This window comes from Blastocystis sp. subtype 4 (genome assembly GCF_000743755.1).
Source record: "Blastocystis sp. subtype 4 strain WR1 chromosome Unknown seqid_0281, whole genome shotgun sequence".
Taxonomy (NCBI): domain Eukaryota; class Bigyra; order Opalinata; family Blastocystidae; genus Blastocystis; species Blastocystis sp. subtype 4.
Genome location: NW_014569266.1, coordinates 1 through 13,678, shown reverse-complemented (window position 1 = coordinate 13,678; position 13,678 = coordinate 1). Strand labels below are relative to the sequence as shown.

General features: G+C 41.9%; 4 protein-coding genes across 4 annotated transcripts; 3 read left to right on the top strand and 1 right to left on the bottom strand.

Moving 5' to 3' along the window:
- Positions 1 to 706: 706 nt before the first annotated feature.
- JH06_3925 (sodium phosphate symporter) lies at positions 707 to 3,740 on the top strand (the record flags this gene model as incomplete). Its single annotated transcript, XM_014670405.1, has 11 exons — positions 707 to 782; positions 815 to 993; positions 1,023 to 2,227; positions 2,265 to 2,280; positions 2,315 to 2,490; positions 2,525 to 2,615; positions 2,646 to 2,915; positions 2,943 to 3,218; positions 3,249 to 3,347; positions 3,379 to 3,480; positions 3,510 to 3,740. The coding sequence occupies 11 exons, from the start codon at positions 707 to 709 to the stop codon at positions 3,738 to 3,740; spliced, it is 2,721 nt and encodes a 906-aa protein (XP_014525891.1).
- Positions 3,741 to 3,876: 136 nt separating this feature from the next.
- JH06_3924 (hypothetical protein) lies at positions 3,877 to 6,779 on the top strand (the record flags this gene model as incomplete). The annotated part of the gene is made up of 7 exons (XM_014670404.1): positions 3,877 to 3,922; positions 3,956 to 4,149; positions 4,181 to 4,939; positions 4,970 to 5,059; positions 5,091 to 5,227; positions 5,257 to 5,553; positions 5,585 to 6,779. 7 exons carry the CDS (start codon positions 3,877 to 3,879, stop codon positions 6,777 to 6,779), a joined length of 2,718 nt encoding a protein of 905 aa, XP_014525890.1.
- An 814-nt stretch (positions 6,780 to 7,593) lies between these two features.
- On the top strand, positions 7,594 to 7,969 carry JH06_3923 (cyclin-y-like protein; the record flags this gene model as incomplete). Its single annotated transcript, XM_014670403.1, has 2 exons — positions 7,594 to 7,781; positions 7,813 to 7,969. 2 exons carry the CDS (start codon positions 7,594 to 7,596, stop codon positions 7,967 to 7,969), a joined length of 345 nt encoding a protein of 114 aa, XP_014525889.1.
- Positions 7,970 to 8,011: 42 nt separating this feature from the next.
- On the bottom strand, positions 8,012 to 9,442 carry JH06_3922 (adenylosuccinate synthetase; the record flags this gene model as incomplete). Its single annotated transcript, XM_014670402.1, has 5 exons — positions 8,012 to 8,177; positions 8,207 to 8,841; positions 8,873 to 9,086; positions 9,118 to 9,327; positions 9,360 to 9,442. The coding sequence occupies 5 exons, from the start codon at positions 9,440 to 9,442 to the stop codon at positions 8,012 to 8,014; spliced, it is 1,308 nt and encodes a 435-aa protein (XP_014525888.1).
- Between the last annotated feature and the right edge of the window lie 4,236 nt (positions 9,443 to 13,678).

Below are 13,678 nucleotides of genomic sequence, written 5' to 3'. Positions count from 1 at the left end.
TGAATTCATCACCCAAGGAGTCACCCTCCACTTCCTGAGACATTCTCTTGTCCATGAACACACGGCTACACATCAGTCTCTCTTTAACATTCTTTACAGTTTGTTCTCATCATCAATGTCAATCGGCTTCTGAGAACTAAGAGCAGGATAGCAAATGTTAAGCTACAATGAAATCAGACAACTGAAAGCCAATCAACCAAACAACATCACCACTCTCGCATTCAGAAATCATAACACACCTTCATTATCAAATGAACAGCAACTGAACCACAGAATTGGACTTGCAAAGAAGAAGGATGACACAATTTGCTTGTTTTTCGGGAATCCTGGGGGACAATTTATGATATTGAAATGATTAGATGAAAATAGATAGAGTACCCCAGAATTCTTATTCTATCTCTCTATCTTTATTGAACTGTGCGATAATTCGGTATTGGATTCCTGAAAACAGGAAATAGAAGGACTATTAGCTTTTGTATGTTAAATGTTCTAACAATGGAGGGGTGAGCGTGAGAATGTCGATATTCTTATTTGGAGTCAACAATTTATAGAATAACATACTATGGGCTAAAAGGGGTAAAAAATGTAGAAACAACTGGCCGCGGTTTTAATTCATTCCTGGCGGAGTGATGAAGGGAAATAGGATAATTGTGTTATACGATATCCAACTTGGGTTCGTCTATCATTGTATTTCCATAACGGTAACATGGCTCCACTTACTCAATACCATTGGATTCCCATTGCTTGTAGTGTTGTCTCTTTCTTTTCAGCATTTGGAATAGGTAATGTGGTCTCTTTCTTTGCTTATTTCTAGGAGCAAACGATGTTGCTAATGCCTTTGCTACGTCGGTAGGCTCCAAAGCACTTACAATGACACAAGCAATTGTGATAGCTTCGATTATGGAGTTTTCTGGATCTTATTTGCTTGGAGGCAATGTTGCCTCAACAATCATGAAGGGTATTACAGAACCTTCTCTTTTTATTGATACTCCTGTTGGTTTTATATCATTTTGTGAGTATAGGTAGAGTTAATGTATGGCATGCTGTGCGTCTTGTTTGGTGTTGCTGTGTGGCTTATTTTAGCAACTTTGTATGGTCTTCCAGTTTCAACCACCCATTCATGTATTGGTGGAATCATTGGAATGGCCATTGTTTCAAAAGGTTGGAATGCTGTCAATTGGAAGAAAGTTGGACTTGTGGCTTCTTCCTGGATCGCTGCTCCCGTTATTTCGTCTCTCTTGTCTACTGCTATCTTTGTTGTCCTCCGTAAGGGAATTCTTCGTTCTAGCAACAGTCTCCACCGTGCCCTACGTGCGTATTCACCTATTGTGGGCTTTACAATTGCATTCAATCTCTTCCTTATTCTCTATAAGAGTGAGTCCTTGAATATTAATCTTCCCATTCCCTATATCATTCTTATATGTTTGGGTGTGGGTATTGTTGTCGCTTTGGTCCTCAGATTCACGGCTTTACCGTGTATTCGCAAACGTGTCCTTGCAGAGACAACAGATGCTCTTTTACCATCTGCAACCAATGATCTCCTTGATATATCCCAAGATAAAGGATGGACAACAATGACAGAGAAATCAGGTGATCTTGTAGTAGTGAAATCAGTACCTACTACCATGATTCCTATTATTGATACAACAAATGAGTCAATGACATTAGAGACAGAATTAGAGAATAAAGATAGTTCTGTGGCTCAGATGCATCAGAATGCCGAAGTATTTGATAGTCGGACAGAGAAACTATTTACTTATCTTCAAATTATTACAGCTGTTTTCAATTCGTTTGCTCATGGAGCTAATGATGTGGCCAATAGTGTAGGTCCTCTTGCTGCTTGTATTACCATCTATCAAACTGGAGATGTTATGCATGATGCTGCTGTTCCTACCTGGGTTCTTCTCCTCGGAGGATTTGGTATCATTCTTGGATTGACATGTCTGGGATATAAGGTGATGGCCTCGATGGGTGTGAACATGGTTAAAGTCACTCCTTCACGTGGGTTCACTATCGAAATTGGCGCTTCTATTGTTGTGTTGTTTGGATCGGCTATTGGAATGCCTTTATCTACAACGCATTGTAAGGTTGGGTCAACAGTTGGAGTTGGACTAGTAGAAGGTAAAAATGGAGTAAACTGGAAGCTAGTGTACAATGTGTTTGCTGGATGGATATTTACCATTATCATTTGTGCTGTTGCTACAGGACTTTTATTCTTCGTTTCCATGTTATTTATTGAGTTTTGAGGAGACTGTTTGTTGTAGAATCAATCCTATCTTTGTCATAATTGATAAAGATAAGAGGAGAGCAGTAGCGTTGGGATGTACTCATTTTTGGAGAAGTTGAATCCCGTTGTGAAGGCGTTGGTGATGTGACTTGGTTCTCACAGTTCAGACTTGGACGTGTCACAAATAATGAACACTACAAATACATTGATGTGATGCTATGTAAATTGCGAAATCCTTGGGCAGGTTTTTTCACAGCTGGGTGGTATGAAACACTGATGAAATCTAATGGATGGTAGGGGAGACATCAGTCTTGTGGATAAACTGAACTCTGAACTGCATCGATTGAAAGAAGAGACGCATTTGAAGATAATGCCTCCTCCAATTGATGTTCGATTGTTGGTCCCTTTTAAACTCTAGCTTCATCTCTCAGCACCAGAGATTTTGGAGGATGATCAAGTCCTTATTCAGGATGGTCAATACAAAACAGTATCACATTTCTCAGAGTTTCTACCAATGGAGAGTGAACAAGGATACATTCGAGTGGTGAAACCTCTCACTTGGGCTAGCAGTGAACCTACTAGAACGCCAATGGTCCTTTTACTACCTGGAACTGGTGAGAAACGATATGGTCGCCGATATGATGGAGTTTCACTTCCTCTAGCCCGAATGGGCGTTGGGTCGATTGTAGTATGTTGCTCTTAGAATTAACTATAGATCATGGAGGGCCCTTTTTATGGTCAACGGAAACCAAAACGACAGCATGGTTGTAAGTTACTCCATGTCTCGGATTTGCCCTTGCTGGGCGAAGCAACTATTGAAGAAGCCCGTTCTCTTCTCTACTATTTCTGGAAAGCTGGATATGGTCCCCTTGTAGTTGGTGGCATTAGCATGGGTGGTCTTCACGCTGCTATGGTGGCTGCACTTACTCCATTCCCTGTAGGAACTGCATCCTTAGTGGGACCTCCTTCGGCAGTTCCGGTCTTCACTTCGGTTGGAAATGAATTCAGTTCTCATGATTAGGGCTTGATGGCAAATTTAATTCCTTGGAAACGTCTTGACAAAGATGCCCATTACTACAATCTCGCAGATCGTCTGAAGAATCGGTATTTTGATGTTGATGTACGTGTCTAAGATGGGAATTAATAATTAGAAACGAAAGATGGACAAGGCCCATGAATTGATGGGACGGTTTTTGAGTGTTACTGATATAGAGAATTTTAATCCTCCTCTGGTTCCTGAGGCAGCTATCTTCGTATGAAATACAATGAGGGTGATATGTAGGCAACTGCAAAACGAGACCGATATGTTCCATTTGAGCTTGTTGAGCAGCGCATGAGGAATCTGAATCGGACTTGGAAGGGAAGCGAGATCCTCTGGTTAGAAGGTTCCCATGTTAGCAGCTATCTCTTTGAGCGAAGGGCCTTTGCATATATGGCAAAGCTATCTGCAGATCGAGTACAAGAGTACTTGGATAAGTATCCAGGTTCAAGTCAACCATTGAATGTAGTGTGAATTGGTGTTTTAGTACAATGATTACCATCTGGTTATCCTTTGTCTTTGTTACAAATCTGTGGGTTCCATAATTATCAATTTGTCCTGATCACTAAACATCTCTTGAACTAATAAACCAGAAATCACTTGAATTACGATGGCACCTAGTACAAAACCTGCGAATGCTGTCAGACAAGCAGAGGGTTGGTTATGAAGAAGAATAAGATCATGTGTAGAATACTTGAAGATCGGTGATAAAGTGGCTGCAATTCAGTGTCTTTATGATTCTCTCGAGCCTGGAAAGAATAAGATTTGGGCTTCGTCGATCGAAGAGGCTGCTATGATGCTTCTCGACATCTGTATTGATATTCTTGAATCCGATTCGGCAAAGGAGGCTCTCAGTCAATATAGAAATATCTGTCAGCTTCTGGTGAGTGTTCCATGGTTCGTCTTAGTTGTAGTCTCCTGACTCGATGAAGAAGGTAGTTAATTACTTCCTTGATGCCTGCAAAAATAAGATTACGAATACAGCCGAGAAATATGGTATTACAGACTTTTCAAGTCTCGACCTGGAGGAGGAAGTGGACGCTACCTCTGTTATTCTGGGTGTATCATACGAGGAAAGTGATCCAAGACGTGTTCAGCGTGAGGTCATATATCCTCTCATCAAGTATTACTGGGATAACCTTCGGAATGTTCTAGATTTATTGAAGTTCAACAATACTATGGAAGAGTTATATCATGATGTCTGTAAGAGAGCTTTTGATTTCTGTTTGGATTATTCTCGTACGAATGAGTTCCGCAGTCTTCGTTATCTGCTCTGTAAGCATCTTGTTAGCATTATGAGTCCATCACAAGATCTGACTGGCATGCGATTCCGAATCACCTGGTCGGATAAGACAGCAAAGTTGCAAAGAGAGACTCGTTTGAAGCAGCTCGATGTTGCTTGCGAACTGAATTTATGGACAGAAGCTTTCAATATTCTGAATGATCTCCGTGTGATCATGTCGAGGAAGAGTTGGCCAGCTGAAGATGTCATTTCGTATTATGAGAACGTATCGAGAATCTTCTGGGAGCTGAAACATTACTTCTATCATGCATATGCTCAGATTCGTCTGCTGGCTGCACGCAAGCGTCAAGATGGTGTTTCAGAAGAGGATTTGCGTGCTAATTATGCTCAAGTCTGTCTTGCTGTACTCTGTATCCCATTCTATTCTGTGGTAGGAGATGATTGATGAGTTGAATGTAAGGCTGATGATGAGAGTCATCCTGCTTTCAAGATTGAGAGAGAGAAAGATCAGTCAATTACTCGTGTGTTAGGTATTTCCTCTCGTGTTACTGTAAAAACCATTCTCTGGTTCTCATCTCTAGAGAGAATCTCTTCATAGTGAACTTCGTTCATTGGAGGTGTTGAGTAATGTCCCTCCTGAGCTGGCTGAATTATACACAGTTCTGGAATCAGAGTTCCACCCTCTTGACATGGTGTCTCGTGTACAGAATTCTCTGAGGTACGTGTTGTTATACTTCTTTCATTTAGATTCATTGAGAATACTCAGGAATATGCCAAGTATGTTCCTCAGCTTCGTCGCATGCTACTTCTACGTTTCTTGAAGCAATTGGAGAGTGTATATTCTGTTATGAAACTAGAGAACTATACTCGTCTGCTTTCAGATCTGCATTTTGATCGTTATGAAGCTGAACGTCTGGTGGTAGAAGCGGGTACTTCAAATCATCTTCATATTCGATTTGATTATGTGAATCAGTGTGTGTATTTCAAACATGGCGTATCTGATCAAGATGTCTTCAGTCATTATCTCCTCACACTGACTCGCAAGTATGTGTTTGACTTGTGTATCATTCGTTAGTTTGGTTTCTACTATGGCTGCTGTGGATCCAACGAATACGCAGTTGGAGGAACAGGATGAGGAAATGTTTGATCGAATGGATAGAGCTCGTCAATGCAAGGATGCTATTCATGAGGCCATGTTAAAACGATTTGAATTAATTGAGAAGCATAAACATGAATCTGAAGAGAAAGAGAAAATGAAGAACATGTCTGAGGCGGAGCGAATAAAAAGGGAATCAGAGGAACGAGAGAGAAGGGAGGCAGAACGTCTACGTGAAGAGGAAATGCGTCGTAAGAAGGAGGAATTGGAACGTGATCGCAAGCGGGAGGAAGAGGCATCTCGTCAGCGTATGATTGCTCAATTGCGTACGTTGATGGGTCGTCAGCTGGATATGAGTGTGGTTGGTTCGATGGATGTCGATGAGCTAACCTCGTATCTTGGAATCATGACAGAGAAGGCTGAGCGTGAGCGTAAGCAGCGTGTCCAGAAGGAGTCTGAGAAGCAACTTTATCTGGCTCGGGCTCTGCGAGAGGCTGTGCTGTCACCGACAGAAGCATTCTTCACATCGAAGCATGATGAGTGTGTGGCTTACTGGAGCAAGACCTTTGACACCATGTATGAACAGAAGAAGCAACAGCAGGAGCGGATCAGTGCTGTGCGTCCGATTGCTGACCGTGTGGCTTCCTTCTTGCCAACCTTCGCTACCACGGTGAGTTCACGTCGTATTGAGACTCTCAAGGCAGAAGTGGAGAAGCGATTCCAGGCAGCAGAGAAGAAGCGTCTGGAAGAGGAAGCAAAAAAGCGTGCCGAGGAAGAGGCGCGTCGTAAGATCGAGGAGGAACGACGTAAAGCCGAAGAAGAACGACGTAAGGCGGAAGAGGAACGTCGCAAAGCCGAAGAGGAACGTCGTCTTCGTGAGCAGATGGAATTTGAGCGTGTGGAAGCGGCTCGTAAGGAGCGTGAAGAGCACGAGAAAAAACTACGTGAAGAGCGTTTAGCGAAGATGCATTTGGATAGTGACGATGATGAAGAGATGAAGAGACCTCGACGCCGTGCTCCTCGTGCTCCTCCTGCTTCTGCCCCAGCTCCTGCACCTACACCTGCTCCTATTCCCGTTCCTACTCCTACTCCTGCCCCCAGGAAACTGGTGGATGAAGAAGATGAATGGCAGGAAGTCACAATAAAGCGTAAGGGTCGTAAAGCTCCTAAGTAGGGTTATAAATGTTTGTTGTTCCAGTCCATTGTTGCCACTACTAGGACTATGGGAAACAAAACATCTGCAGAGACGAGAGAGTCATTTCTATCTACAAGTCGTTCTTCGTAAGCCATTTCATGAATAGGCAACTTAGCTCCCGTAATCAATCAAGATAGTGGAAATGGACCTCAAAGTAAACTTTACAATAAATTAATTAGAGTAGAATCAGAACTGATTGAAGAACTGTGTACTCCCAAGATTTCTACATCCAAAAGACTGATATATAAAACTCTTTCTCAGCGGAATGTATTTCAGCGACCCAGTGGAACAATCAGTGAACCAGATACTTTTGATGTATTGCGACGGTCTTAATACAGTTGGTATTGTAATGAATAGAGTGAGTGCTGTCTTATCACAGTATATAACAAAAGGTTTAGAACGATGGAACCTATCCACTGATGCAGATATTGATAAGAAGTATGTCTATTTGGACTGGAAAGTTTTTGTACAAAATCAGCAAAAATATCGACCGAACGATAAATCACTCCAATACAGTGAAAGTGAGTTTACCAAGCATAACCATCTGTATGAACTGAGAGTATTCTTCATTCATAGATTGAGTATCTCACTAGGAAATCGCCCTCGATCGGTACCTTCCCTTTGCTTTATCGTACGTTTGTTTGCTTATTCTCATATATAGCCAATGGAGCGAAGATATCTCATTCCTTCAACCAATGACATTTTCTCCTTCTTAACCAGTGTATTTGACAAAATAAAGATTCCTGCGGAATGTTCTCTTGTTACCCTTATCTATGTGGATCGATTGATCTCCATGCAACATATTTCGCTTCTTCCTTGTAATTGGCGACCAATTACGCTTTGTGCTTTGCTGTTAGCTTCGAAAGTGTGGCCTGACAATACTCCAACGAATGAAGAATTCTGTCATGTGTATCCTCAGTTTGATAAGGACGGATTTAATGATCTGGAATCAACGTTTGTTACCGACATTCAGTGGAATGTGTAAGTGATGTGAGATTTGATGGATGACTAGTTTGATCAATTCTTCGACTTATGCGAAATATTACTTTGCATTACGAGCGATTGGTGAGCAAGTCGATTTCCGCAGAAAATATAATGCATTGGTACATGTTCGACCTGAGAAATCGAAATCCATTGAAGTGAGGATTGAGAAGAGGTTTCATGATTAGCGTTCGTCAAAGAAAGCTAGTGAAGAGTTGTTATCTTGTAGCCTATAGTGTACTCTCTTCTGTTGATTGAAAGAAACAAGTATAGTGAGAAATGACAGCATCTCTTCCAGCTCCCACACCCACAAAATGGACAGGAACACCAAGAACCTTCTCTACATACTTGACATAGTTCTGAGCATTCTCAGGGAGGTCTTCAAACTTTCTTACACTACATATCATTCTCATCTCATTTCTCACCTTGAAATGTCCTCTTTCCAACCAGGCAATTCATCATACACCACTTCCACCTTCGCCAGATCCTCACTCTCGCAAGGAACTGACTTCAGCTCCTTTCCATTCAACAAATACTTACGACCAACCTTGATCGTATCCAAACCGGTCAACACATCCAACTTCGTCATACACAACGAATCAAACTGATCAACTCTGTGGGTATAAGCTACCTGCACCAGATCCAACCATCCACAACGACGAGGTCTGCCTGTCGTTGCACCATACTCATGTCCAACAGTACGCAGTTTCTCACCAATTTCGTTCTCCTGCTCTGTAGGGAAGGGTCCCTCTCCTACACGTGTTGTATATGCCTTCACAATGGCATAAATTGTACCGATTCTGTGAGGACTCACTCCCAAACCAGTCACAATTCCACCGATCGAAGCCGATGATGAAGTGACGTAGGGATAGGTTCCGAAGTCGATATCCAGCATAGGAGCATTGGCTCCCTCTACCAAGATCTTCTTTCCTTCATCCAGAGCAGTATTGATCTCATAGACAGAATCAATGATCATAGGAAGAAGTTCAGGAAGGAAGGAATGGATCTTCTCTAACTCTGATTCATAATCGTAATCCGTCAAATTGTAGCGAATACGATACTATACATCAGGTAATGGAGATTCTATATACGATGTTATAGATACGCATATACTTCTCCTTGAAGCTTTCCCAATCCCTCAAGGATCCCATACGAACTCCAAAACGTTCCATCTTACTAGCATAGGTTGGGCCAATTCCACGTTTGGTGGTGCCAATTGTTAGAGTCTCAGTACTCTTTTCATTCAAACCATCACAGATCTGGTGGAAGTTGAACACAATATGAGCTCGATCCGAGACAAAGAGCCTATTATGAATTAGAAAGAAGAGCAGCCTACCTATTTTCGATATTAACATGAATATCTTTGAGAGCCCGGATCTCCTCAAAGAGTGTAGTGATACTTACAACACATCCGTTGCCAATAATACACTTTGCCTGAGGTTGAACAACACCAATTGGCACCAAGTGGAAAGCGACCGCCCTTCCCTCGTAGATAATAGTATGTCCAGCATTCGCACCACCAGTAGCACGACAACAAAGATCGTATCTATCAGTGATCCTGGAAAGTAACAACCGTACCTGTTTCCAATGGTATCTACTAACTTTCCCTTTCCCTCATCGCCCCATTGAGATCCCAAAACAACATCAAGCTTATTTTCCATTATTAAAAATATCCAAACACCTTTATGAGAATCAGAAAGCGTGGTTGTTAGATAACCGCGGAATTCTGTCTCATAACCGCGGTTATGAGTTCTTTCTTTACGATCTTTCTCACAATCGAATCTCTCTCTGTGATTTTCTCTTTAAGGAGACTCTATAGAAAGGGGTCTGATAGAGTTCTTTCGAAACATTTTCTCTATTGTTCTCTCACTTCAGTATCTTCTGTTATTTCCAAAGCACTTAAATAAACGAATTGAAGGCTATTCTCGCATGATAACATACAACTTGGTGAAACCGCGGGGATTTATTCATAATACGAACGATAATAAGATCTAATCCTTGGGTTTGAGTAGTCTATATTATGGATAACAGAGATGGTGGAACAAAATCGACGTATATTACAGCAATAACGGGATGAATTGTAGAGCGAGCGAGACAAAGACTCCTGTGACTGGTGATACACTCAATCGATTCTTTATGGATATAGGTTCTGATCGGATGAATCATGAGCGTCTTATTTATATCTACACCAATCTACTTGGTTCTGCGGTAGATATTCTTGTATCTCTATATAATTGTTACTATTGTTATAGATGAAAGATCGCACTGTCTATAATGGAGTATTCTTTGCAGTTGGCACTCGGGAGGAGTGTATTGTTCTTCGTTATGCAACAATTCAGGTACATAGATGATGAGGAGTTGTAACGTTTTAGACAAGTTCCACTCCTGTAGATCAGCTGTCAAAGGATTTCACTTTGATAATTCCTCAGCAAGATATTGTTATGATAAGAGCAAAGAAGGTCCGGTTTTTAACTTATTCAAATAGTTCGTTTTTGGATGCCAATCGACTTCGCATGGGCTTAGGTGCATTTGACCCAACTCGTCCACTTCCTCGTAATTTGGCCTCTCTTCCTGTTTTTGGTGATATTTGAACTTCATTTCTAGCGTCAAACCTTATTACCGATTCCAGATAAAAAGACGGTTCCTTCTGGAGAGAACAATGCTGCACATTCAAAGTAGGTTTCATTTTTGTCTTTCAGGGGTAGAGGAGAGTCCCAACAAGACATCGCCATTCCTTCTCTTTCTGAAACGAAATCGAAGCATCCTGTGGTGGGCTATATTGCCCCTCTCCCTCCTATTCGTCCTGAGATGTTACGCAGTACAAACCGTCCGGCTCAAGGAGTTTCCAAACCTCGTCAGGTATGTATGAAGATGATGAATGAGGGGAAGTTAACACGTGAGCAACAGATGGCTGAATTTAAGAAGTTCAGTGAGGAATTCAACAAACGTTATGGTGGTAGGTAGCATGAAGGTGTATCAATCTAGTGACTTTGAAGCCACGTAAGATGGAAGAGACGCTGAAGGAGAAAACAGTTCCTTCCAAGGTGAATAAACCTTCTCCTCCAACCCAGACAGAACCTACTCAGCGTCAACGTCCACGAGAGATGAAGCAAGAGGAGCCTGTGAAAGAGAGATCATATCGCAAAGAGAATCAGTCGACTCGTCGTGAGAAACGTTCTTACATTCCTGAGACCACGGAGCCAGCTTCTCATTTTTCTGCTTCTCAACATATGCAATCTTCCAGTCCAGGTAATGAGTCGTATGGATATCGGCGCAATGATACCAAACAAAATAGTAATCCTTCCCGCGGGAAGACACATTCTCGAGACACCCCTGGAGAGCAAGTTTCTTACCAGCCTCCAACCCCTCAGCAATTCAGTGGTCAACCCACAACTCCAGGTTCCGTCCAAATGGGTCCCCAGCCGATGATGATGAATGGAATGCCAATTATGCCTCAAGGAAGCGATATGCAAATGACATGGGTTACAATGATGGCCCAAGATGGTAATGCTTTGCAGTCAATATGATTGATAGGATCGCTAGTCATGCAGCCAATGATCATTCAAAACAATCAGTTGTTCCCCGTAAATATTCCTATGCTCTATGGTATGAATCAAGGATTCAACGTAGGTTTTGTGTCCTTCTTTGATTCATTAGTATCCTTCTATTCAAGGGATGCCTGTTATGCAACAGCAGAATGTGATGTACTCTGATACAGGGATGGGATATATGATGCCAAATGTACAGAATAATTCTACAATGCAAGGATTACCTATGCAACAGATTCCAGGTGTTCAGACACCTCAGAATATCCCAAATCTTCCGATACAACAGTTATCCGGCATGCCTATGATGATGGGAATCCCTCAAATGCAAGGAATGTCTATTCAACAGGTCCCTGGTGTCACGATGATGTCTAGTTCTGCTACTCCTGGGATTCAACAAACTGTTCCTTCAGAGACATTGGATCAGCATGGTAGGTGTCAGTGATGATACTGTTAGTTAGCTGGACAACAACGTATACAGGCTTCATCTTCTACTCCTGCTGTACAACGTGCTACAGTACGCCGTACTCCTGGTCGCGATAATGAGGCCGAAGAGAGTTCAGTGATTGATATGTTGAAACATGGAGATGAGACTCCTGGAATGTATCAGTATTCTGAAGACACAGTACCTCAGGATCTGCGTGACTCGTATATGGGATATCAGTAAGGATATGAGAGGAAGGTGAGATGTAGGGGAATGGGACGTTCGAAACCATATCGACAACAGCGTGATCGTTCTGGAAATCCATCTACACAACAACATCGCAATTCCCGTGGGCCTCGTTATGGACAACGCGATAATAGTAACTATTCGGAAGGTGTTTCTGGGGATGTGAATATGTCAGGAAGACGACGAAATCCGAAGATGAATGATGATCGTGGATATCGTGGTGGAAACCATTCAGGTCGATATAACGGCCAACAGGGAGGACATTACGTTCGTTCTTATAAGGAGCGTGAGAGTTTTGGTATCTTGCATTCTGGTTGATTTATCCTCTAGATGGTGATGCTACTCGAAGAGATGGAAATCGGAATAGGCCAAGGGAAGACAGTGCTCAACAACCAGAAGTATGATATGTGTGAAATAGATCTTGGCTGTTTGTTTTCACATCGGATAGTAAATTATTGCATAATGTAATTATGAGCATGATTCTTCCAGTAGAAGAGAATCATCTTTACTATTTCATTGGTTGAACCAAAAGTGGTGCGCAACACCAACAGGTTTCGTCATGTAGGGGCTCAAATCCCTTTTATCCGATAGTACTTTTGTTAGAGAGGCAGTTGGCCGAAATGTCCTCTCAACAACGAGCCATAACAAGCATTCAACGATGCTATATCGTTCCTGTGCATTGCAATGTAGATAATATTGTACGTTATCACTTGATGATGATTATCTCTAATCTGTTGGTGTAGTTATATGCTGTGGAAGTGAGCGCTTGTAATGTGACTTGGACGGTTTACCGAACCTACTCAGCGTTTCATATGTTAAAAACGATGGTAGTTTATCCAGGTCATATCCTTATTGGTAGTTGGTTCAAGCCAATGTCCCAAATCTTCCTCCTTTTCCATCTACCCAGTATATTGACTCATCTACTCTAGAAGGTATAAACTCAATTCGGATTCTTTTGGAGAATTGGCTTCATAGTGTATGTGTGAGACTGAACTTAATAGATAGATTATGGAGAATGAGTATGTACAGCATGTGAATGCATTTCAAGAATTCATGCGAGTGGAGGCCAATGTTGTGCTTCTGGATTCTTCTGAGTTATAGAGGCCACCAAATGGTATTCAAGAGATTGATTTTTCGTTTCTGAGTGACAACGATTCGTTTGATGCTAAAAGCCCAGGAAGTGGAGATGACGCTTACTATCGCAGTGAATATCCTGAGTTGAACAATTCAACGGTTGGATTGAACGATTTTGAGATTCTGAAGGTGATTGGGAAGGGGAGCTTCGGGAAGGTGTTTCAAGTGAAAAAGATGGGAGAGAATGAGATTTATGCCATGAAGGTGTTGAACAAGTCAGTGATCAAGAAGAAGAATCAGATCGAGCATACGAAGACAGAACGGAATATTCTGGGTAAGATTGATCATCCATTCATTGTGGGAATGCGTTATGCGTTCCAAACCGTAGATCTTCTGATGAGTGTTGATGGATAGCGTGATAAGCTGTATTTTGTGTTGGATTACTGTCCTGGAGGCGAGTTGTTCTATCATCTTGGGAAGGCCAAGAAGTTTACAGAGGAGCGAGCTCGTTTCTATGCAGCTGAGATCACACTGGCATTAGAGCATCTTCATAAAATGGGGATTGTGTATCGGTGAGTGATGGAAGGAGGTATGATCAATAGAGACTT